Source organism: Cheilinus undulatus, linkage group 15, assembly GCF_018320785.1.
Source record: "Cheilinus undulatus linkage group 15, ASM1832078v1, whole genome shotgun sequence".
Taxonomy (NCBI): Eukaryota; Metazoa; Chordata; class Actinopteri; order Labriformes; family Labridae; genus Cheilinus; species Cheilinus undulatus.
This window is the reverse complement of record NC_054879.1, coordinates 20,313,450-20,339,815: the sequence shown is the minus strand read 5'-3', so window position 1 is coordinate 20,339,815 and position 26,366 is coordinate 20,313,450. Positions and strand designations below refer to the sequence as shown.

General features: G+C 38.9%; 1 protein-coding gene across 1 annotated transcript in view; it reads right to left on the bottom strand.

Annotated features, from left to right (window-relative positions):
* The window catches only part of LOC121522464 (receptor tyrosine-protein kinase erbB-4-like), a 536,924-nt gene that overhangs the window by 166,081 nt on the left and 344,477 nt on the right, over window positions 1–26,366 (bottom strand). Inside the window, exons 4-5 of the mRNA XM_041806890.1 lie at window positions 15,197–15,328; window positions 5,854–5,919 (exon numbers count right to left, since the gene is read on the bottom strand). Of these exons, the coding sequence (XP_041662824.1) occupies window positions 5,854–5,919; window positions 15,197–15,328 (198 nt within the window). The remainder of the gene's footprint in view (window positions 1–5,853; window positions 5,920–15,196; window positions 15,329–26,366) is intronic.

Here is a 26,366-nt window from a genome sequence, read left to right as displayed (position 1 = left end):
ATAAAATGATGTTTTCATGTCTCTGTTGAGTATTAAGTCATCAACAAAGTGGACAGTAGCAGCATCCAATGATCTGCTCTGACATTAAGTATAACGAGCCTGGTAAGTGCTTCTGCTAATGGGTGTGTGTTATTAAGGTTTTACTCCGGAGGAAGATCCAGCTTAATCAGAACTGATGTCCTGCTGAGAATTTATTTATCCATTATCAATTTCAGCCTAGTTTTTGATAAGCGTGCTGGAATCACTAACCCTGCCTGTGTTGTAAACAAACGCTGTGTGAGTTTTCGCACTCTGTATCGCTCCCATCCACTTAAGATGAACTAACATTACGTACTGCAAGTGATCTTTTTTCTGCTGTTCCCCACAAGTTTCAGCTGAAAGCCAAGCAGTACAAACTTCTCCTGAAGACAAGAAATACTGGGACGGAGCAGGTCTTCAGGTGGACCTTCATGCATGTGCAGTTGAAGAGAGAGGCAAGCATTCACAGTAACAGCAGTCGTATCTCTCTCTGTATTTCTGTGACACTAGTAACAAGAGGCATAAACCATCCTCTTGTTTGGACTGAAATCCATCCTTGATTGACCCTTTTTGATCAGAATGTTCTGACTGTCATATCTACATAACACATAGCTATTCCAATCAGGCTTTTATTCCAGGTTTTAAGTAAAACATGTCAGAGTTTCTGCAAGACTTTTTCTCTTGGGCCAAAATGACCAGCAGTCCTCAAGAATTATGGCTATTTAAAACAAATGTAACAAAGCTCATGAGTTAGTTCAGTCAGTAATCTCGAGCCCAGTGATTCACACCTGACATGCATCTTAATCAAATCACATGACTCACGTCTTCCTAATTTAGTGGTCAGTTTAAGCTGCAAGATATCTGGTCTCTTCCTCTGCTCTGCCCTGGATCAGCACCATGCTCTCACTTTCAACCCACCTCCACCCCAGCATCCACCTGTTATTAATAATAATAATAATAATAATATCTTGAATTTATATAGCGCCTTTCAAGAAACCCAAGGACGCTTTACAGGAACGTGAGATGACTACTGAACCACCAGACATATAGGCTACTCTAGATAGCAGGAGTGAGGAAACATGTTTCTGTCTGAACCTGATCTAAGTCCATCAAAGTAGAAATGAAGCCTGAGTTCTTGTTACACTGTTTCTCAGCCTGTTTGACACATATAATACATGGCCAGACCTTGGAATTGACTGTCTTTGTGTAAGTTGTTAAATCAAACATAATGAGAGCTGTGAGCTTTTCCCGACACATATGCTTTCAGTTGCACAATAAGCCTATATTAGACACATAAACAACAGTAGCACTTAGCATCACACTCCAATAGCTCTCATTTAGCCTGTTAGCACATTAGCTACCATACTAAGCAGTTTACAGCAGCCAAATAATCCTACACTTTAAACATGACAAATCACCCCAAAAAATAACTAACCAGTGCTCCGTTAACAAGACACCACCCTAGAACTCTGCAAAACAAATGACAGTCAAGTCTTACCATCACTTATCCCATATTAGTCCTTACAAACTGATGAGCTCAACAGTAACCTCAGTTAAAACCTAAAATCCAATCATAATAGTTTCTCTGGTGTAGCACAGAAGAAAGACAAAAGTATTCACTGTTGATATTTCCGTGCTATCCCCCTCTCATTCATGGCTATTCCCCGTAGCTGAAGTTACATTTGCTGCTGCTACTATAGGCTAGATTAGCCAGAGCCCATAGCTTGTACTCCCATCAGAGAAGTGAGATGGTGCTCTTGCCTTTCTGCATGGCATTATTCTGTGTTGACTATAGTTCCACTTCATCTGAGAACTGGCCATAGTTAGACTGACCCACTCATCCAAGTCCTCTACAACTCTCTGCTCGGCCCAGGCCTGTCCTTGTCCCTGCTGCTGCATCAGTGTTTATGCCGTTCAACTATCTGCAGTTCCATTTGTTTTGGCTTCCTGCAGCAATAACTAACTTAAAATCTTTCCATGCTGTTCACTTCCCAGTATAGTTTTCAGGAGCTCTGAAGTCTCCCGGAGATATGCTTTGTTTGATGTCATCCACATTGATCACATGAATATTCACCCCCTAAATTAGCCATGTGCTAGGTTACTTAGATAAACAACCCCAGCAGCACACAGGAAGTAGGTTGTTGTAAAACTACTTTGAGTTTATATTAAGGATTCTTGACAACATTTTTCTATTTAACATGATATATGTAATTATTTACAATTTACTTTTTTGGTAACTTGCATACTTTTCAGCTGGACATTTTGGCTGCTAGTAATCTTATCTGTAGGACATCCACTTGCTAATCTGGCACCACCAGTAAATACAGGCAAACAGAAACTCAGATACATATTTTGTGAAAATAGAGAATACTGCTTTATCAGGAAATGTATTTCAATTATTTTCACATTGCTAAGACAAGAAAGCACAAACCTTGAAATCACATTCTTGGTTTACAGCATTGACAACATAAGTGAGTGAATGGAGCTGGATTTAGGTTACAAATACTTAATTGAGAAAATATTTTCAGAGAAGCCACCTATATTGCTGATGTTTTCTGAACTGTGGAGACTTTCTACTTTTAAATCCACACGATTCACTTGTTCAAAATCCATCAATTAACTTCCAATGAAAGCAAACTCAATTTTCAAGGACATTTTGTTAGATTTAGTACAACAAAGTCTGGACAAAAATAATTAATTTATTGTTGCCCTTACATCTGAAGGAGAGTTTTTAAGTAATTAGACGACTTTAGAGTTCATATCTTCTGACCATTGATTGGATATTCTAAAGGACGACACATCTCAACCTCTGTCTGTTTTTTTTAAAGACCCTTGATGATAGGTGCTGACATATTGTGCTGGTGACATCATTTGGATCCCTAGCTTGCCAATAGAATAGCAACAATACATCAGACTGCACAGTACACAGCAGGACAGACTCCTCTGTTGGTCTGAAACAGACATTCACAGTTGTAGGAAGCTGAATGACTCATGTTAATGTTATTTAAGTTTTCCCTTGCTGCTTCTCTTCTACTGTTAATTCAACAAACACAGCACCGAAAGAGCTGCAGGGCTCTTAGTGCTGCATTACAAGCCATTGTTAGTGTGAAATCAGGAATGAAAGATAAAGTCAGAAATAAATCAACATTTTAAGAACTAACTGAAAAAACAGATCTCATTTTAGGAAAAAAAATTTGTTTAACTTGTACTTTAATTTTCTAGTCTGACACGTGGCCCATCTGTTACTATGGAGAATACAGGGTTTATGATCTTCATTGCAGCCAGTTAGTAAGAGGAGGTCTAAATGTTTCACTTCTGAGGATCGCTTATGCATTTTATTGGAGATGCGCTTCAGAAATGGTCTCATGTAAGAAAACAACATGAGAACTGCCAGAGATTTTTATATACCTAAAAGGGCCCGCTGGTAAAAATTTACCCATTATTACGGTGCACTGATTTCTATCAACAGCACTGATCAAGAGCAATTGTTTAACCACAGAAAGACAGAAGCCCATCCAAAATTTTCTTAGGACTGATCACTCAGTTCTTAAACTTCTTCTTTTGCCAGTGGTATTCATATTTAAAGGCTGATCCACACATATGCATGAAAGTGTTCAACCATTACACCAAAAAAAACTGTAATGACATTGCATTCAATTCCATGTACTTCGATGTGGAGATAAGGAGCCTAGCCCAAACCCTGATGCATTTTATTTCAATGTTTGAAGCTCTAAACCTTCATTGATGTGGTTCTGGCTATGTGTATGTGTTGCCACAGGTAAAAGCAATAGAGAAAGAGAGAAAGGACGTCAGGCTGAGATGGCAGCCTGAGAGCTTAGGCAAGATGAGTGAAGAGGCGGGAGTAACATGCAGCTCCCCTCCTCTCTTCCTGCTGATGGACTCAGTAGTGCATCATTCTCACACTCTCTCCCAGCTGCCATTAGCTGCTATGAAAGGTGGGAGGTCCCAGCAGGAGAGTTTGAGGTAAATGTGTTCAGGGTCTCTGGATGTTCTCAGGTGTTAAATCTGTGTCTGTGTTTGTGCTGGAGATGGTGGTATCCCTTCTGTCATTCAGGGTTGATGAAGACAGAGCTGGAATATTTACAAACATGAAACCTGTCTGACTTCTTACAAACTGTCATTTTGATTGGATGGTACAAAAAGTATGATACGATTTGATTAAAATGACTCCAGAGCCAGGAAATGAGCTACAACTCAGATAAGATTATGTCAAAACAGATCCAAGTGTAGTTAAACTAAATTGATCTTTTAGTTAATAACAAACACAGATAAACATCTGCAATTCAATTTTTAGCTAATTATGACATGGATTAGCTTAAATTGTTCTCTCAAACAGGTAAAGGAAAAAGCTCATGTCAGTTGATTGAATTAGCATGCATCTGCATTTTATGGTCTGCAGCATTGATGTGAGCAAATTACCCACATTGGTTAGACATGGTTTAGTTTATCTCACATTAAAGCACGCCAGATTTCACCAATAAATATCTCAAGCTCTGTTTAGTAAATGTAAGTTATAGAAGTGAGGAACAATGGATTGCCTTTTTAAAGAGGAATCACAACATTTTAACAAATGGAATACAATTCTTATTAATGTAATCAAAGCATAACCAACACGTCATGTACAGTGCCTATGAAAGTATTCATCCCTGGATCTTTTATCATTTTATTGATTTAAAAAAATCAAGCATGGTCAGTACAATTTGGCTGTTTTTTGAAGATACATTTGCAAAAATGACAAAAGTAATGTCAAGGTGAAAACAGATTTCTGCAACATGATTGCAATTAAACAAAAACAATGTGTAATGTAAAATAAGTGATTGCATAAATATTCACCCCCCTTTTAAGTGACGGACCTAATTTAACAGAGGCCTAGCCTCTGTTAAATTAGCCTGGTGCTGGAAGTCTCACATTTAATGAAATTGGAATTAACCTGAATGCAGTGAATGTGTCTCAAGTGACTGTAGTATAAAGACAAATGTGTCTGGAAGGTCTAGTCACTGCTTAATCAGTATTCCTGGCCACCATTGCACTTTGAAGACAAAAGAACACTCCAAGCAATTCAGAGAAAAGGTTATTAAAAGTACATGTCAGGGAATGGATACCAAAAAAATTTCCAACTGAACATCCCTCGAGTCCAATTAAATCCATCATCAAGAAATGGAAGGAATATGGCACATCTGTAAACCTGCCTAGTTTTGTGAAGAAGGGTGGTGGCAGCATCATGTCATGGGGATGCTTCTTGGCAGACAGCCCTGTAAGGCTTGTAAAGGCAGAGGGTAAAAATAATGCAACAAAATAAAAGAAAATCCTGGAGGACAATGTTCTTCAGTCTGCAAGAGAACTACAGCTTGGGAGCAGATTTATTTTTTCCAGCAAGACAATGGCCGTGCCAACGCTCAGACCTTAATCCAATAGAGAATTTGTGTTCGGACTTGAAAAGGGATATTCTCGCCCGATCCCTGTGCAACCTGACAGAGCTTGGCCAGTGTTGGGGTAAATTTGCAGTGTCCAGATGTGCAAGCCTGACTGAGGCCTATCCACTCAGACTCAGTGCTGATTACAGTCAAAGGTGCATTATGCTGGCTTGAAGGGGGCGAATATTTATGCAATAGCTTATTTTACATCACATATTTTTATTTAATTGACATTTACTTAGTAGAACTCTGACATCATCTAAAGGGGTGGATACTTTCCTAGGCACTGCATTTGTGTTTGAATACAGACTTTTAAAGCTGCTTTACATGCAACAAAGGAAGGCAAATATGAGGCATATATGTAGACACAATGTGTTGTGCCAGCTGTGGGTTTACTTACAGCTCTGACACTGGTCCTCTTTAGGTCCCCAGCAGCGACCATTACATGAGCGGTGGCACTTCTGACCTGCACACAAGTTCAAGGAAAGGGATCATTGTTATTTCTAATATTCATGGAATTACAAAGCACGATCATTGCAGTTTTAGAAATCCATAAAGTGCAACTTTGTCTTGTGATTAAACAGCTTGACTGGCTTACCTTTAAAACACTTTGGTATGTGTTTGCTTTTGTTCCCAACAGCATGACATAATGTAACAAGGCCTTATTATGAGAACATTCAAGTACATGTCCTACAGGACTCATTTTAATAAGAATCTGGAATAACAATTTCAAAACTGTAATGAACAGTTGAATCAGAGGAACGGTGTGAGTTTTAAAATTAACAAGTGGTCCTGCTAATAGTTTGTTGAGCAACTGATTTAATTGAACGTTATTAAAATGCCTCCTACCCTTGTAATTGATTGTTAAACATTTTCACAGAAATGTTACAATCTGTTTCTGTGGGTAGTCTAATCTTTCATGCACCTTTGTTAATGAAATATTCAGTGGAACAGCATCAACACAGCTTCTTGCCTGACTGTTGCATTTTGTTCCAGACATTTACAAAAATCTAACCTGTGATGGCTTTACATTGGCACAGGTTGTTTAGGGAAAATTAGACAATTCTTTATGTCTTCACGCCAAATCCCCCCAGCCTGAAACACACCATCATGTTGAGATAAAAGTGCCAAAAAGTGCTTCAGTCTATGTACTTCTGTTTTTTTTGGAGGACTTAATTGACTGTCAGATAATTGACTGCGGGGGAAGTGAGCCTGGATAAGTGCAGAAGTGCTGTCCTATGTCCATCAGCCTCTCCAGAAGAGAGCTATTAGCATGGAGACTGACTCTACTCCCCAACATGAGCCTCTCCATCCTCTGCCCCTGCTCTTCTCTCTCATTTGTTCCCCTCTCCACCAAACATTTCATCTCTGTCTTTCTATATCCAGCCCTGGCTGATTCATCACTCCTTTGGGTTTCTCCTTTACTTAATGTCTATCCTTGTCTGTCTTTGTCTTTTTCTAGCATCTCCCCTTTGCTCTTTTGTACAACTTTTCCCCGGTAGCTTACAGCTAAATCTGAGCACCATTTTATTACTATAAAGCACCCTCGTAGGAAATACCAATGGATTATTCAACCAGTTTCTTAAAATAATATGTGTAGTCTCTCACACCGACCTTACGCCTAACCACTTTCAAGCATTTTTGCGTCACAGAAGAAATGCCAAAGTTGGAGTAAAATCTCAAGATTCTTGCTGAAGTTGCAGCGCACTCCCGTGTTCTCAGTTGTCAGGTGTAAGGTGGTCATAAGACTCTATCCGAGCAGTTTTAAGGCAGTCAACCACAACCAATGTGAGCCAGCGTTGTGCCAGAGCATGTTAAATGAGTTCATTTTTCAAAACATGAACATGAGCGTAGTTAAGTCTAAAAGTCCTGCTATAACTCAAGAGATGGAGAAACTTGTCTGCACAGAGATGCAGTCTGATCTCTGCACCGCTGTCTGTGCATTTTGTCTGTCAAGTCATTCCAGGCTAAATCTTAGTCCATGACTAAAAACTCCAACCTTGTAAAGCAGATGGATTTGCCCGTTTATGTGTTTCTCACTGGCGAATCCGTGATCCTGAACCGTTTGGGCCCGGTTAGAAAGCAACACAACCTATCAGTGTCGAGGGGCAGTACTTTTGGGTGTGGCAGAGTTGTGACATAAGCAAGCAGCGAGAAAAGGTTGGTGCAATTATGGCAGAAGAGATTTTTGTGGAAGTTTTATCAGAACGTGATGACATTTCTTTGTTAAAAGAAGGACAAAGAACAGCACTGAGTTGTTTTCTGTCCAAAAACGACAAGAGTCATGTACTGACATGTCTGCAGTCGCCATGTTTGGCGTTATGCAGCTCTCTATGGAGTTTACCCCTTTGGTAGAGGCGCAGCTCGGTAGCGGCTATGTCACATGTCACGTCTGATTGGCCTGTAAAGAAGATCTGACAGACAGAACGTTCATCCTATCACCCTTTGAGTTTTTTTTTTTAAGGCTCTGCCCTTTCCCAAACGCTGTCTATGAGTGGTTTTCCAGATGGATGTGTGAAACACATCCATTATCACCTGGCGTGCCAGGTCATAAAAACTCACTTGCTGGCAAATTGTCTTTAATTTTTTCCTTGGTGCAGTGTTGTGCCTGAACGAGTTCAAATGAGTGCGTTCAATGACTGCACTCATATTTTTGGCAAATGATGAACTCCACTGTTGTGTTCAAACACATTAAAATGACTGCGTTCAATGAAAGCGCTCATTTTCTTGTTGAACGGTAAGCTGTACCGTTCAATTTTCAATGCATGAACTGAGATGTGAGCACAGTTCACTTGGGAAGCAAAACGACCACTCATATTCCAAAGGGTATCGAGAATTGCAGAGGTCTTTGTTTTACGAAGGCTTAAGTGTGATTTCCGGTAGTCGAAGTTATTTACAGCAGGCGAGTCAGGTATACGACATGCACCATGCGCCAGGTATGGCCAATGTGGCTAACGGAGTAGCTTGTGACATCGGCAGTAGATCATCAGGTACGACAGAAGGCAGAAACTATGAACGTTTAAAGGACTTCTACAAACAAACCACCACAGATCCCGATGGAAAAAACGTTACATTTCTTGTGCAAATTATGCCTGCCGGCTATGAAGAAACAAGTCCAAACCACTAAATGTTAATGATGTGCAATATTTCATGTGCTTTATACTTCAAATTGGCATTTTAGGGGAGCTAAGCTAGAGCTTCAAAGTTTTGCTCATTTTGTTTCCAAAATACAAAGGAAAGTATATATTTTTTAGAATGCTGTAAATTAAATTCTCTGTTTTCAAAATCTTAAGAGATGGCAGCTTAAGTTTATCATGAGCAATTTGAAAATGTTATGTATCTTTAGTTATACTAAAGACTACCACTTAGTTTTAAGAGTTGTGGTATTTTTTGTTAGGAAAAGACAAAGTTGAACTGTTAATGGGAACAATTTGCCTTATGTAATGTGCACTTGAATGTTAAGTATAGAATTTCAGAGAGGTTTTGCTAAAGCTTCAGACTGCATTTTTTTAATTTAAAAAAGAAAGTTTGATATTTCTAAGGCATTATGTCTGCTATAAAAGTGATTGTTTTATTATTTAAGTATTCAAGATACTTCTTTGCCTTTGGGCAATTAAAGTCAGCAAAATGCAGAGGCAAACTCAGTGAGATATTTACTGATAGTGGAGGAGATAACCACAACAATTGTTCACTTTGTGATACAAGCATGAAATTTGGTACAGTTATAGCCAAAGGCATTCAAAAGAAAACTGAATATGGAGGCATCCTGAATTTTCATCATTGTGCCCATGGCAGCCATTTTTCAAAATGGCCACCAATGATAACCATTTTCTCATCAATTTTCTTATCAGGGATGATAATAAAGAATGATGAAGAATTAGAAAATGAAGAATAATTATTGTGACTGTAGACAATGTAGTAGAGTGGACGCCGAAGCACAGCCAAGGCACACTGGTGACACCACTGCTGTGAAACTCAGCATGGGGTTCAGTGTCAGCTAAATACATCAGCCATTAACATCATTATTCCTGTAGTCAGTATCAATCTACTCCTTTTAGTGATAGTTTAGTGGTAGCATAGTTTAGTTTCCTAAATGCTGTCTGTTAGTCCTACATCTAGTTGATATTGTGCATATTTAGATGTAGTTAGATAGCTGCACCTGAATTGACAGGATGTGCCAGTGTGGGAGAGTCAAGCCAAGGGTAACAGGGCTTTACATGACTTCATGTAGTTACTCTGATGGTGTACAGATCGCACAGGAATTAAATGGCACTGGATGAACGACTGGGCTAGGTGTAGGTCAGTTTTTGTAAGAAGAGTTGTGTGAGGCAGCACAAGTGCATAAAAAGCTGAATTAAACTGTACATCCCTTTGTTTCTGTGAAAGAGAATGTTGAATAGACTGCTGTGACAGACAGAAGCGCTTTCCCTCTCTTTTCATTTTTTAACCCCATTTTATACATCGCTCAAAAAAACACCTCACTCCCCTCACTTTCCTTTTCCCTCCCTCTCCCACAAAAATTTCCCCCCAAAAATTTGTTTTCATTGATACACTGAAGGTTATTTCAAGTTCAAATGTTTGTAAAATGTAGTGTAAATTGTAAATAGTTCTTTCAGTCTTGTAATAAAAAAACACTGATCTGAAACTTAATTCAAGTGTCAAATTCATATAAAACGTAGTGTAAATTTGAAATGGTTCTCTTTCTCTTCAGATCAATTGATCTGAAGCTCAATTCTGAAGTGTCTCTAATTTTCTAATAAACAAAATATAGCAGGTAGCAACTTTTGTTCAAACTGTATCAATTTCAGGCTTAAAAAACAACAACCTCAAACTCAATTTCCATTCCATCTTTTCAATTTCTATGTGTTATATGAAGTTGCAAAAATAAAACAACCCCTGTTCAAGCCACACCCATTTCTGATCAAAGCCCCGCCAATTTTTCACCTAACCTCCACCCTCTCCAATGGTATGGTAGACAAATTAAACTAATTAGGTCCTTAATATCAGCAAATATCCATTCCTAGAAAATTGATAAGAAAACGGTTATCATTGGTGGCCATTTGAACGGCTGCCATGGGCGCCATGTCAAAAATTCTTGATGCCTCCATATCCACATCTTTTGGGAATGCCTTTGACTATAACTGTACCAAATTTCATGCTTGTATCACAATATGAACAATTGTTATGGAATTTCTAGTTAAGCTGCCCCACTATGAGGATTATATGTTTGTTTTCATTAAAAATGTTAAACTATGCAGTCTTTTCATATGTTACATTTTATTTTATTATTTTATTTTTGTTATTTATTTATGTTATATTTTATTTTTATTGCTAAGGATTCATGACAGGGAACCATTTGCCACAACACATGTCACCACAGATGTGTGACTCAAGCTGTATGGAATTTAGAATTTCTTTTGTCTGGGCCTTTTCACCCATATTTATACGTCAGGAGATTGCAGCAGTCTTCAGGCCCTTGGGACATCCACAGCGCAACCAGGGGCTTGTGGAAACCCTACTACCCACCCTGACAGTACCCTGTGCAACACTTACTGGCCACATCTACCCCTTATTCTGCCCTAAAGGGGTGAATTCTATTTTTTTTTTTTTTTCAACAAATTCTTTTCCCATGCCACCGGTAAGATGCAAGGACATCCAGAGCACGACCAGAGGTTGAGTCAGTCCCCCTTTCCACACATTGGTGCCCTCTGGTGGCTTACTTGCCACATCTACGCCTTACTTCAGCCTCAATTTGTGGCCCAAACATGCGTAAAAGTTCTGCACAGTACTGTACCTCCATGCACTTACACATTGTAGGCATAATGCAATTTATTCAAAGCAATTGAAAGAAATTTAATACCATTGCAAAAGTGGAAAATGCATCATCTTTTTAAAAAGTACATTTGATGCTGCGACTAAAATCTGTAAAAAGCAGTTTTTTGTCAGTTTATATTTACACAGATTTGACCTGAGATGATGTTTGCTATATTGAATCAAAAATCAAACGAGAAACTTTTGCAGATAGCAGAGGTCCTGCATGGATTGGCTTTTACCTAATGAACTGAAATCTGGCATCAAAATCTACAACAGAGCTCACCTATTAAAAGTAACAAAGGGCATAATAATGGCAAAGTTGCTTCAGAAACATAAAGTTGCTGTAAATCCATTATTAGTGGTCCAAACAGACCCGAATCTAAAGACTGGGATTCTCACTGCCTTCTTAACACCTATAATGCATTGTGCCATGTAATGCTAGGAGGCAGTAAGTCTTGATTTAGTTGCTAATATAGAATTCACACTCTGTTCTCTCACCTCAAGTTGTGGGCTTACACATGGAAATACAAAGGCTTTTAATTGATTGATTGATTGATAAAGACACCTTGGTGGCAACGTGCCACATCATGCACAAAGGAGTGAGAGCCTCTTCTTTGTCACTTGAAGCTTGTACTTATACAACCATTTCACAAGGAACATTTCATCAAAGTAGTCTTGTTATGTCAATCCCATTTTCTCTTAATCTAAAACTGGGTAAAACTAGAATTTGTTCAAAGAGAAATTCAAAATAAATGTTCTTTTTTTGTAGTGTTGTTCTCTGAAAAAAAGAGACCAGTTGCTGTTGGTTTATGAAAAGAAGCACACAAATGTTAAAATAAAAATGTCAGCCAGCTTTTTGCAGAGTCCTGCACCTGTGTTGCACTTTGTTATATCTCTTTTCTTCTTTAAGCCTGGTGCCTTGTGAAGTCAAGCCAAAGAGTTTTCATTTTGTGCCCAAGGTCTTCACTATCTCCTCTTATAAATTCTCACTGACCTGGAATAAACCTGTCCCACCCCTCTTCCAACACCATAATCTTTGACAGCTTCCTAAAAACAGCCCCCAAAAGGTTCACAACTGGAGCTGGCATAGGGCGCAAGACATATGTGTGGGGATTTAACTCAATCAACAGGGCAGGGGATTTAAAAAATGTATGCCCTGTTTTGAAAAGAGAGTGATCAACACAATGATTGTGGCACAAATAAGTCAAAGGCAATAACAACTTGTGCTCCTCAATGGATGAAATGGAGATTAAGTTCTCAGTTGTGGATTACAGGTTTGGAGATCCTTGATCTTTTGGTGGAGAAAAGGACTCGCACAGGAGTAAGGGTCGATCCAGGGCTAACAGGGCTGCAGAAAGGAGGGTGATTGAGCAGAATATCAATGCCCCTCACTGCTAATCTGCATTTGAAGTCTTAAGCGAGAGCTGTGAGAGGAAATTTAAGGACACATGCAGAGACAAGTCTTTTTATCTTGGCCCATAATGTTAATGCATTTTGTTGTGCAATTTTGTAATCAAAGGCGTAGCAATGAGACATCTTAAAGAAAAACAACAGATTATGAATAGAAAACAGATAGAATGCTTTATTATCAACTTAAGTAGGGCGTGTTAAGAGGTTAAGTCCATGAATAAAAAAAGGGGGTCAGAGGAGGTGACTTCTTCCTCAACCACCCCTACCTCACCTCCAGACTGATTAAAAATGTTTATTCAGCTCCTCTAAATCCTTATAATGCCACACATTTATTAACCATTTTAAAGAGGCCACAGTGAAGATGAAACATGTTTGGAGTGACAAATTAATCTTCATTATTATGGCCATCAAAGTGACACAATGAGGTCAAGGGTTGACCTTGTAGTGACAATGTTTAGCTGATGCCACTCACTTATTGTAAACAGACTGGGTCAGGATACAAGCCTTTTTCTGTTTATGAGAGGCCTGCAGAAGAGTTGTGAATTCACTTTAAATACGGATTTTTGAGCTGTGTCCTGAATACTTAAAAGTGGTTTTAATGAAGGTTGTTGATGTAAATGAGTGATCGTGTCTGCAGTCATTCACGGAGGTAAACAGCAGTGCTTACATTTACTTTCAACACCAAGAATCAGAATAAAGGCTCCTAGGTGAAATAAGCAGAGGAAAAGGTTGTCTGCAATGTAAAAAAGAGCCTGAATAAGCTTTAAGCTTCGTCCATACATACTGTTTTATACTGTGAGATGTTTGCATTTCAGCTTTTCAAGTTAATTTTTGAGTTAGAACAAATCTCTTTCACTTGCTCCTATTAATCTTTAGCATTAAAGTTGAGTCCATGTTGTCATGAGCAGGGAAAGTGTCTTGAATACCACTGAGCAGCAGGCAAGCACACAGAGCTGGCTGGGCTCCTGAAAACCCCAGAGAATGGGCCCCTGATAAACCAAGAGAATGGACCCTCCTCAATTGGGATTTATTGATGATGCACGTGTGCTGGATCACTAGCATTGGTGCTAGCATCCTGGCTAACAGTTACATCATTTTGGAGCTTAAAAGTGTGGCAAACTACTATTGGGTTCTGATGTTGGATTTTTTTACTACTGATACTTTTTAACCCCTTTTCACCACTTTCTCCTCCAAAACCTGCCCCTTTTTTGTGCCCCTTTAACCCATTTTTGACTATTTCATCCATTCCTGCTACTTTTTTGCCACTTTTAACCCTTTTTTGCTGCTTTTCACCCTTATGTGCCACATTTTTTGCCCACTTTTAACCAGTATTAGCTGCTTTTGTCCACGAATGCCACTTTTATGCCACTTTTAACTCATTGTTGCTACTTGTCCCCTATTTTTCCCACTCTTTTGCCCAATTTACACCATTTTGGTGCCACTCTCATTTTTCCATTTTTATCATGCTGCCACTTTTTAGTCACTTCAAACCCATTTTTGCTGCCTTTCCCCCATTTTGCTCATTTTCAACCTTTTTTTTCACCTGTCTTCACCCTTTTCTGACACTTTTAACCAATTTTTGCTTATTCCTGCCATTTGTGTAATTTTTCTGTCCTCATAATTCATCAGTCACCAGCCGTAATAAATTGTCCTGAGTTAATCTGTGAATTTGTCTGATTTTAGTTGAAGTTAAAAAAAAAAAGATGAATGCTACAACCAAGAAAAATGAAGATAATATGGAATTTTTAATGCCTGGTTTAATTCAAGAAGTGAAACTTCCATATTTTCTAGATTTATCATCTAGTGAATTATTTCAAGACACTTAGTTTTGATGTTGATGGTTATGGCTTAAAGCTCAGAAAAATCAAAAATCCACTCTCTCAAAATATTAGATTATAGCAAAAGATATATAATACAGACATGCTGGCCCTCTGGAAATTCATGCTCATGTATGCACTTAATTATTAGCTGGAGCTCCTTTTGTACTGCATCTATGTGACGTGGCATGGATCCAGCCAGCCTGTGGCACTGCTGGGTTGTTATGAAGGCCAGGTTGCTCTGATAGCAGCCTACAGCTCATCTGTATTGTTGAGTCTGGTGTCTCTCATCTTCCTCTGACAACACTCCAGAGATTCTCTACGGGGTTCAGGCCAGACTAGTTGGCTGGTCGATCAAACCATACCATCGTCAGCAAACCAGTTTTTGGTAGTTTTGGCTTCAGGTGCGAAGACGTGCTGGAAAAGGAAATCAGTATCTCCAAAAAGCTTCTCAGCAGATGGAAGCATGAGGTGCTCTAAAATCTCTTTTTGGACAGATGAGAGTGTTGGCTCTGAACTTGCTAAAGCACAGTGGACCAACACATGTTTTAAGACACTGAGTATCATTCTAGCTGTATAAAAGAAAAGCAATGCAAAATCTGTGAAGTATGTTTCAGCTCTTAGCAACAGCTGTGTATAATAAAACTTCCTATGAATGAGGTTAAAGTCAAAACAAGTTGTCTTGTTTGCTGAGTTACTTACATGTGACACTGCTGTTGGTGGGCACGACCACAGGATGGGCTCGTGGGTTCTTGACAATGTCCTGCCAGTGGATTGTGTCAGCATGACACAGAAACTTGTTTTGATCCACATACACACCTCCACTCAGGATCTCTGCAGAGAAAGAGAGAAAGCACAGAGTCAATGCAGATTCACACCAGAATCTGTAGATCCTCAGCTGGGTTCATCCCAGTCATCAAAAAAAAAAAAACAATTTGTACAAAATCACCAAAAATGTTTTAACTTGGGTTGAGCAGCTGATCTGAATGGTTGCTGTCCTGAGGTCACAAGGGTGAGGCCAAGTCATTTTTCCCCCCAATCTTTCTCTTTTGTATTGTTTTTCTCCCTCGTCCTCCTGCTCTAAGCCGTGACCGGACAGAATCAATTATCCGTTACAACCATTACAACACAAAACCCATCTGGGATTTAAGCCCCGGTGTGGGAGTGCAGTTTTAACAAGTTTGTAATTTTGTATTTTGTCAAGGGCTTTGGAGAAAAAGTCATGTATCTCTCCATCATAATAGGCATCACCTTGTCCAACCAGTGACTGCTCACACACACACATACACATACAGATACATCCTGCTGGCTGATTGGATACAGAGGGTGGTTCTGATTATTCCTGAGCAGGAGTTTAGAGAATATCTAATCCTGGTTTTCATGCTAGAGAGAAAGAATGTGAATGAAAACTAAAGATGGGGGAATGCCACAGAGAGAAGGGTGGCAGTGAAGAAAGACAGAGTGAAGCCCAGAAGCAGATTTGCATTATTTACAGAGCTTGTGTGTTCTCTATCTCCCTACAAACAGATTACTGACACAGGGCTGAAACCGATGAGACACATAATCATACACGAGGCGCCCCGCCAGCACCACACACCAACAGCCAAATACAATATTGTCCCACAAAGGCCCGATTAAATGATACTCCTCGGATAATAGGTGATGGAGGTATTACCTACACGAGCCCCCCGCAACCTCTGCCTTCTCTCTCCCTATCTTTCTGCATGTACGGCAGGAAGAGAAATTAATCCTGACTCTCACCACAGGAGGGATATCACTCGTCTAGGAGCAGGCTGCGTCTCAGATTCAAAATGTTTGCACAATGGGATGCTGCCGGCAAAGTAGGGCAATGGACAAACCATCATACAAAGCAAGGCAGTGATTAGGACAAACATGCCAGCAGGATGTCTAAACCCTGGTTAAGCAAGATACTCATACATCCTCCGGTTGTTCACCTTCAGTCTGGCTGGGTGGGATATAATTGCAGCCAAAATAGATCAAATTTTGGAGTAAACACATCCCAGACAAATTTAGCTACAGTTCACACAGGGTCCAGTGGGCTCTGACAGTTCTTATGTATTTTCTCTACCATTTTTAAATGAATGAATATCCCATGTGTTAGGAATAATTTATATGTAAATAAGTAGATTAATTCAAAAGTAGCTGTTTGTCTCAGAGCTGGCTTCATTGTTTGATATCCTGAGAAATATTCCTCACCCTTGTGTGTGAACTAGTCTTTAAGAACAGTGAAACCCCCTAAAGGATCTTTAGTGCCAGGGGACACGCAAGCAGGAGAGGATGTGGGCGTATAGGGGGTTTACGTGGCGGCCGTCCAGTTGTATTGTGCTGTATTTTGTATTTATTTTTATTTATTTTACAATAAAAAAACATTTGTAACACAATTTTCAGATGTCTTTTATTTCATTGAAGGCAAAATTATGACATTGAAATCACTGTTTTGCTTGACAGACTCTCTTTCACAAAAATGCATTTTTCTCAGCTTTCTAGAAAAAAAGTGGTCTTTCTGGTGAAACTAGCCTCTAATCAGCTTCAGATAAATCAAGAATGGAACAAGCTGCAAACAAATGGTTTCTCCATGATGAAATAGAGTTTGTTCTTTCATTTGAGCTATTCTGTGTGTTCAGAGTCCTAGTACAAAATATTCTGTGGGTCTTCAAAGACGACTCAAAATGGCCAAAAACGCTGGCACAAGCCACTTTCCATTTTATAAAAGGGCTGGCACTCAATTAGTTAATCATACTGAGGTAAACTAGAGCAGAAACAAAAAAATCAAGCAGAAACTAGGACGGATTAAAAATGAAGGCATTAAAAACAGTAAAAAAAAAAAAAAAAAAAAAAAACACACACACACACACACACACACAAAAAACAGCTGTAAAAATTAAAATATGACAATCAACTTCCATCAAAACAAGATCTGATTTTAAAACGTAGGATTGTTTAAGTAGCATAATGTTTCCAGACCAAATTCCCAGTTTGTTGTAACCTGACACACCAGATAGACTGCTTCATATACCCATTGCATGGTTATATATCACATCTATCTGGGAAAACTCCCATAGAAAGTGTTTGGGAAGGGCACGACTTTTCATAATGATTTCCAGTATTGATTGCAAACTCATGCCAAAGCAGACTGAAAACATAGACAAACATGTTTAACATCATAAAAATCTTTCAGAGGTGTTCTATACTCTTCATTTAACTAAGAAATGTCCACTATGCTATAGGTTCACCTGGGCTAACTGTTACACCAGTGGCAACCATTGCTATCGGCTCATAGTTCAACATAACCACGCCTGTTGCTACCGCCTTCTTCTCCTCAAATGACGCTGATTGGTCAGAACTGTTTTTGGTGTGGATTGGAAATTTTCAAGATGGATTTGACTGATGACAGACTTGGGGTCTGGCCAATCCATCTACTTTCCAAGGATATGTGTTTGGTGCTTGTCAACCAAAACAGATCTGTCTTGTTCTCTCTGGGGAGATTTTGGGAAATCAGGTGAGACATGACTGGGAACATGTAATATTGGCGCTGTTGATAAAAGAAAGAAAAGTTGAGAGATAAGGTTTAGTTTTTTAAATGAATAATAAACAAATAAATAAATGCATTGATCCCTCCTAGTTGGTAGAGCATGAAGGGCTGTTTTTTTGTGGTAGAGTACGAGATGATATGTCCCATAGCTGAGCCCAGAAATGAATCTTAGAACAATAAAGAGCATCTAAAGATTTCAAAGTAGAACTGGCTGCATGTCTCTTGATAACATCACCATCACCAAAGCTATAGACAATGCTTTGCATTTGGAATTATATTTGTTTACTTTTGGCACAATTAAGTGCCAGTTTCAGGTTTCACAGGTAGAATATCAAATGTCTGGTGAAGATTCACAGTGGCACCATGGATGGTGTGAAAGACTGTGTCATCTGCATAAAGATACACATTGTTATTGTGTAGTAAAGTGGTGATACCACTGATGTAAATGGTAAATAAAACTAGTCCGTGCACTGACCCTTGGGGAATTCCATTTGTACAATCAATGTCATCGGTAAATAAACGTAACTAGACTTAACTGAACTGATATGTGTTTGTTTTTTGTTCAATTAAGGACTAGTTTCAGGTTGCATAGACGGATCTGCAGGATTCCAAGTGCCTCTTAAAGATTCAGAGTGGCATCATGAATGCTACTGGAAGAAATATAAGTACTGTGTCATCTGCATAAAGCTGGACATTAACACTATGCTATAAAATGGTGATATTATTTATTTGAATAGGAAATCTAATAGATCTGAGTACTGACCCTTGAGAAATTCCCGTTGCAATGTAAAAAAGGAGGACTTGTCATATCTTGACAAACTAGAACTATAAATCAATAATTCTCTTGAGAAAACAAATGCAACAGAGTTGTTTTTGTGAAAAAGAGTGCTCTTGAGTGATTAAATGCAATGCTTCTGCACTGCCAAAAGTGAAAATACCAGAATTCACCATTGATTGACTGGGTTTTATTCAATACTAAATAAATGTTGGGTTTCAAATGCAAATAAGTTGCTTTTCCTTTAGGAATTAAATGAGGGCATTTAGGTTATGGGTTAAAGTGAAATATAGGCTGTTTTGTAGATTTGGACATCTCTATTTACGTACTGTAATTTACGAGTTGTGAAATCTGACAGATAACTATTAAAAAAATACTGTCAAACCTTTAAAAAGAAAATTGATAGAAAAAAGGCTATCTTTGAATATTGTGTTTACTTATTCTACTCTGTTATCAAGATTTTTTAGAGACTAGGCCAGTGGTTAAAGTGGTACGCTGAGTGGAAGGAGCTGGGTAGGAAAGTGGCTGAAGCCTTGAGTAGATCCCAGGAAACCTGCTTTAAGGGTTACAGCCTCTAAACATGATGTGTGCAACATATAACCTCTAGGCCAACCAATGCCACCATCTTTAACTAAAGCAACAGTAAGCCTGTAGGTAGCATTAGCAATGCTGTCTATTATCAATCGAAGAAATGTGTCCTCACGTCTGTAAACTTGAACCTCACTTACAAGCGGGCCACATGGCTACATCCTCGGTTTTTCAAAGATCTAACGCGGAAATGAAAACAAAAGGAGAAGAAATCGCAAGGATTCTCAGGTGAGGTAAACAAGTGTGAGAAGATGTTCCCTGCTAATCCCAGCTGGACGTGAGCAGCATTCAGCCTCTCAAACACAGTGTATAAACAGGCTGGAAAAGAAAAACCCTTCTGTTCGGCTCTGTCACAACAACTGACCCTCAATGCCATGCAAATGGCCCCACCATCTTCTAATTTTTTCAGCAACCACTTTAGCACAAAAACACCCCAATTTGCAGCGTGACATGACAATGGATAACAGTTTAATTGGCTTCCTTTTTTGTGCTTTTCCCAGGGACAGTCAGAGTATTTCCCATGGCTTCTGTCACCAACATATGAATAATTAACAGTTATTATATAATACTTAGGATAATGCAAAAAAATTCATGCAGCCTTTGCTTTCATTACAAGTGAATGACTGGCTTGCACATTAGCTGGGTGTGGAGATGGTGGCCAGGGGCAGATCAATGGTTAAATCCTTCTGTTGATTGTTTAGTGGGTAGAGAAAATGCCTTAATTAGTTCTTTCACGTAGCAACAGCTCGAATTTCCAAACAAACCCCCTCCCCTTCCCTCATTCCTCATCCCGAGAGCTACTCCAAACATCTCTGCATGAGCGTATGCCTTCATAAGGCGCAACAATCTTCACTTTCAGATCGCATGACCGTTGGAGGAAAACAATATGAAATTCAGGCAGGCAGAACAAATGTATGCAGGCAATTATTTTGATGGTAAGTGTTTATCGGGCTTATTTTTTTTCTTTATTGCAGTGTGGGGATGAGTTTGATTAAGACTGGGAGGCAAATAGCAAACCAATGATCAGAGAAAAAAACATATTAATGAGTTTGTGAAAGAGAATTAATAAGGGTTGTGTGGATTGTTTAATGAAGAAATATGTAGGACAACAGACACACTATAACAAATGGTTGATTTGCTCCGGTGTTGGAGGACTGCAATCGGATATCCCCAATGGTGTTAATTCCTCTGTAATGAAGAAAGAGCAATGTGCAGGACTTTTACCATCAACATAAACAAGGAAAAAACAAAACTTACTTATTCTAGCTACAGTAGCTCATCATACTGTCTTCCAGTGGTAGATATCAACCCACGTGTGAAGAAAACACACAGTCCTAATTTGTGATTGCAATCGTAATGTATGCACGCTGAATGATGACAGTATGGTTCCACATAAAATTTGCTTTTATTTACAGGAGAAGCCACAGCCAACATAACAGAAAGACAAACTAAGTGTCTCATGCTGCTTGATGATTTGTCTAAGGTTGCTTTCACACTTCACCTGATTGGTAAAACTGAAACAAACTTGAACTGTTTGTCGAGTTGGTCCATTTGCACTAGTGTGAAAGCTGTTCACTGAACAGACCAAACAACCAAAATCAAACCGGTTTATTTGTAGTTACAACGTAATCCAACTTTGATCCAGCCTAACTGCTGGAAGTTTTGTACTTTTTCAGATCAAACCAGCTACTGCAGCGAGACAAATACATGTTAAAAACCACGGGCAGATGGCAACAATCTTCCAAAATTATCTTGAAAATAGGATTTTTTTTCTTCTTCGTATTGGCCTGCTGTACATATGAAATATATTACAAAGGTCATGAGCATACAGTCAAACTTTACCTGGACATCACTCCCAGGTAGGCTATGAATGGGAGAAGAGTCTGGCTGCAGACCACAGATCTCAGGCGCCCCCTCCTACAGACCACTACTATGGGATGCAGCAACTGTCAGTCTAGAAGTGATGTAAATTACCAGTACAATGTGATTCCAGTCTAGAATGTATTTTTTAAAATTCAGCTTTACTCATAAACAAAGTCTAACAGTTACATTCATGAAATAATCACACAGCAAACATTACAGTCAAAGCAAGACTTGTTCTCTTAAGTTAAAGCTAACATGCTAGCTATAAAGTTAACCTTGCTACATAAACCATTGTTGCTACGCTAGCTTTAGCTTAACCCCCTGAGTTTCAGCAAATTGAGTAAAATGTAGAAATTGTAAGTTAGCTATGTAGGTAACGTAGCTACATAGCAAACATGGCAAAGTTAGCTTTAGCGACATACAGTTGCTATATTAACTTTGATAATGTTACCACTTTGATAAAGGTTGTTTTTATACAACATAATGAACATAAAGTTTGCTCTTAAAGAAATTTAAATTATTTACTTAGTGAGAAACATTTGTGCTACAGATTTATGAAGGTTATTTGCATTTATCTCTGATCGAAGTGTCAAAATGTGTGCTTGTATACTCTGTATATGCCTTCATATACTGCACACACATTTTTTCAGCTTGTAAATGCCCACATGTGAAAATAGACTAAAGCTGAGGTAATATTGCAATAATCCATGATTCACACTAGATCAACCTATTGGTGTGAACAAATTTGTAAACATTTGATTTCCCTTTTACACGTACGTATGTCTGATCTGGAAAGATAACAGAAAGACAGACTTGTTGAGCATCAGCACCTGGTGCTAGTTTTACTTTCTGTTAAATCAGGAGAGTAGAGATAACTTTAATAAAATACCATTGCTACTGACACTGAATTCAAAACTGAATATCACCCTACAGGTGAAAAGCATCAACAAACATTTCTCTTTTCCTTAGAAACTGCATGGGAAATCAGAATGAACCATTTTTTGTATTGAAATAATGCTGGTTGAAATTTTTAGTCCAAGATTGTCTGTTAGCATTTCAGGAAGAAGTGTTTACATGCAGGACAACAGAACATCTTTAATTTGTATAGCACCTATTCATAACAGATGTTCTCTCTGGCTTTTTGCAAACACTTGGGAACATTCAGTAAGCAACGGTGATAAGAAAAAAACTTTTTAACAGGCAAAAACAGTTCAAGCAGAACCAGACTCAAAAACAGCCAGCTGGTTAGTGTCATCTGATGCTGATTTAGTTTTGTTTAATCTCTTTATACATTTGAGCATGAAAGCAGCTATCTAGACCTCACAACTCTTACTGAAGTCTTTCTTCTTAAGTTAGCTGGGTTGCAAACAATGCAGCACATAGAGAGGAAGTCATAGACACCTTTTATGGCTAACAATGCTACACTAGAACAACCAAAATGTTGGTTTTGCTTTGGAGCAGGGTTGTTAAAACTAAAGCCAGGGGGGTAACTGCAGCATGTACTCCAATTTTAATTGGCCAGCAGCAAATTGTAAAAAAGACAGTGAAATATGGGCTGCATTAGAACACAGATCTAGTGCTTGGCTGTAGTGTACTGCTTAGTTTTGACACTAGGCAGTGCTTCTGTGTTAGTTGGATGTTATATGAATTTGCTGAAGTGCTTTTACATGACTGAATCAATCCAATCCAACTCATCTTAACTTACACTGGATTGGTTTTATCAGCTTTAATACACTAAAGTTGAGGTAAAGTGGCCCAGTCATCCTTACACTGTTATTCTGTAAGTAACCCATTACAAAAAAGTTATCCAACAGAGGACATATAATTATCCAACCATAGCTGGGGGCTCTGACGTTTGGGGAAACACAAAAGCATTCAGGCTCTACGTTCAACAGACAGGTTTTCAATCAAAAGACAGAGGAGTTTCTACTCTCTCCTACCACTGGGATTAGGGGTTTTACCCTGGGTGTCCACTTTACTGTCTTATTGACCCTGAAAGCTGCAACTTGGTTTCTGGCTCAGAACTGTTATCAGCTCAGTGGAACGGAGGTGGAGAAACTGTGGGAAGGTTTGGGATGCATTCTGGGTCAAAGGAGCTAAATGCTAGGGCAGCGATCCTGCTGTAACCCCCAGCAGCAGCAGTAGAGAAAGGATAAAGTTGTTCCTAAGCTGCTCTTACACCTAGACTGGCAGAAATCCCAAAATAAATTCACTTACAGTCCACACAGAGTGTGATATAAAAAAAATAGCACACTCAAGACTCAGGGTTTTACAGTAATGAGGCTTCCATTTGTAAACTTGCCTTCAGCTTTATTTTAATTACTGGTTTGCTTATCTCATAACCAGGAGGTTAACTTGCTGTATTTGAGAGCTGAAGCTGGTTGGGAATGCCAGTACTATTCTCTTTTCATACTCTTTATCACTTATCTTTTCATTGGCAAAACCTGAGATTTAAAAAAAAGCTCACTGAAAGCCAGTCTATGCCTGGCACTGCTATAAAACATCATGGAGCTGACAGTCACATTAACTTGTACTCTGTAGTTCTTCCAAATTTCAAATAAGCTTGTTAACAGTTAAAATAGCTGTCTAGCTCATCCATAGCCACAATGTACCTTCTGCAAATGAAGCATTAGAAGAAGAGTCGAATAACAACAAGGAAGCTTTTAAAGGCTGCAAAGAAAGAGAATGCATTAAGGAAAAAGTCCAAGCTGCTGACTGAAGTGGACTACTTTTTCTCACTTCATCACAAACATTGCATAAATTAAAGAATGAGCGAGTGATGATGATGGGCAAATTAAAGAAAGTACATGCTGTTTGGAGAGATGATGAATAGATGACTCGGAGTGATGGATGTTCAGTGATGGGCGAATGAATGACATCTATTTTATCAGCCGTCATCCATCAACATATCTGTTCATCAGTCAAGATCGATGATGGGTACTGAAAAAAAAATAATAGAAGGAAAAAAATAGAGGAACAAAGTGTTTAAAATGAAGGCAGAAAGGTTGAATACATGAAGAATGAATGAGGGAATCACATTATTAAACTGATCCCTAAAGGCCGTTGTTCCTACTATAAAAGTAACATGCGCCCAAACCGTCCCTGAATAATACTGACAATGATGAACAACTATCTATGAGCTTTAGGAAGAAGACATCTCCATGGATTTCACATTCTGCTTAATGTTGTGACACAGTGCTGCGTCAATCACCGTGCACCCAGTTGCTTGTTAGTCGACAGGAGGTGTCAGGACAGCAAATCTCTGCCTTTGCTCTACAAATAGGTGATCCCCTCTCCCATCCATCATCTAGCTGTAGCTGCACACTTCCACCCTTGCACTTGCATCTCTGCTGTTGCCAAGGAAATGCTTACAGATCCCAAAAGTAAAATGCATTTGGGCATGAAAGTTTGCGTTTGCCTGTACTCGCATGTTGGCAAAGACGAGGGAGAAAGAAATGTGTTCGCATGAGTGCATGGATTCGTCAGTTTGTACAGCATAGAAATGGAAGAGACAGAAAGAACATCTGTGTGCCTGCGCATCCAGCTATAAAGACACTACAAATGTACACATATGCACTGAGGGCCCTGTTTCAACAGTCTGAAATGCATGGTCTAAAACACAAGCGCATAAGGGCATGAGCGACCACATTTTTCAGGACAAGTTTGCTGACTTGTATACTGATTTGGCATGCCTTCATAAATGTTAACATATTGCTGCCAAATATATATTCTCTGCTGTTGCCTTTATTCACAAAATGTGTGTTTTTGTCATCTTTAATCTGAAATTTCAATCTCTGAGAAAGTCGCTAGGTAGGCGCTAGAGGTTTGTGTATGCTCCATCTAAAGAATACCTTAATCCTTCATCATCTACAATACAACACATTAGTGGCTTTTACACTAGACTCTTTGGTACCCATCTCTTTATCACCCCATTTCATGTTTTTAATACAGACTTACCTTTAAAGATTTCATTTCAAAAGCCCAAACCATGACACCACTGTGGTTATTTTTAGAAGCTTCCACTGGACTGACAGAAATCGTTCGACTGTTTTCACAGGTGTGCTTGTACACAAGCTCAGAAAGTGGCAGCAGGAGCACTATGGCTAATGGTTGGATGTTTTTGGAACCATTCTGGCATAACATCTGGGCCCTGTCCTATTGCTATTTGATTGGATGTGCTTTTGAAGAGAAGAAAAGTCCAATCAGAGTGTTACTCTTCGCAATAAAAGGGTCGAACAGTCTTTGAGCTTTCACCTAAGGGCACTGATTCTTTATTCACTTTATTTATTTTTATTACTTAGGTTGCAAAGGTTGGTTTTGTCAATAATATGCAATCTTAGAACCCATCAAAAACCATGATCTATCACCTCTGAGGCATACTTAATTCCGTCGACTAGTTGACTATTTTCTTTCCATGAGGAAGGCCTTCATGTTGGTGCTGGACTGTTGAACATTCAAAATCCATGATATTCCTCCACTTTATTTTCTCTATCTACGTAGCTAAGTTAGCTTTAGCATGTTAACTTAGCCACACTGGCTTATGTAGTAATGTCAATGAGCTAAAGCTAACAAAGCTAAAATGAACCACTGCCACTACTTCTAAAACAGGTCTTCACATAATTGAATCCCAGATTAGACCCCCGACCTCCTTCTCTGTTTTATGTATGAAATGTTTCTTTGTCTGAAATATTTGTAGTGAGGTAATTTCATGACTGTAACTGCCAGACTTTGTTTATAAATAAAGTTGTTTAAAAAACAATCTAAAACTAGAAAAATGTTGCACCAGCAAAGTACAGCCTTTCTGGTCTGTGAGAATGGCCATCAGAAGTAGACTGTCTGCATCCAGACTGCTCTCCTTACACTGCCACCAAGTTGAGGACAAGGGGGATGACCCCACCCACTCAGAGATGCTGTATGAAAAGCCACAATGGCTGAGTGCTGTCTCAAGAGTGTCATTAAATGACAGACAAACCATGAAAAGACTTTGGTCTAAAACATGTTGAAGAAATATAAACAAGATTATCTTTGTGATGCATATATGAAATAAAATCACTCCTAAATGTGTATAAATTCTGTCAGAGTTTAAAGGTGAG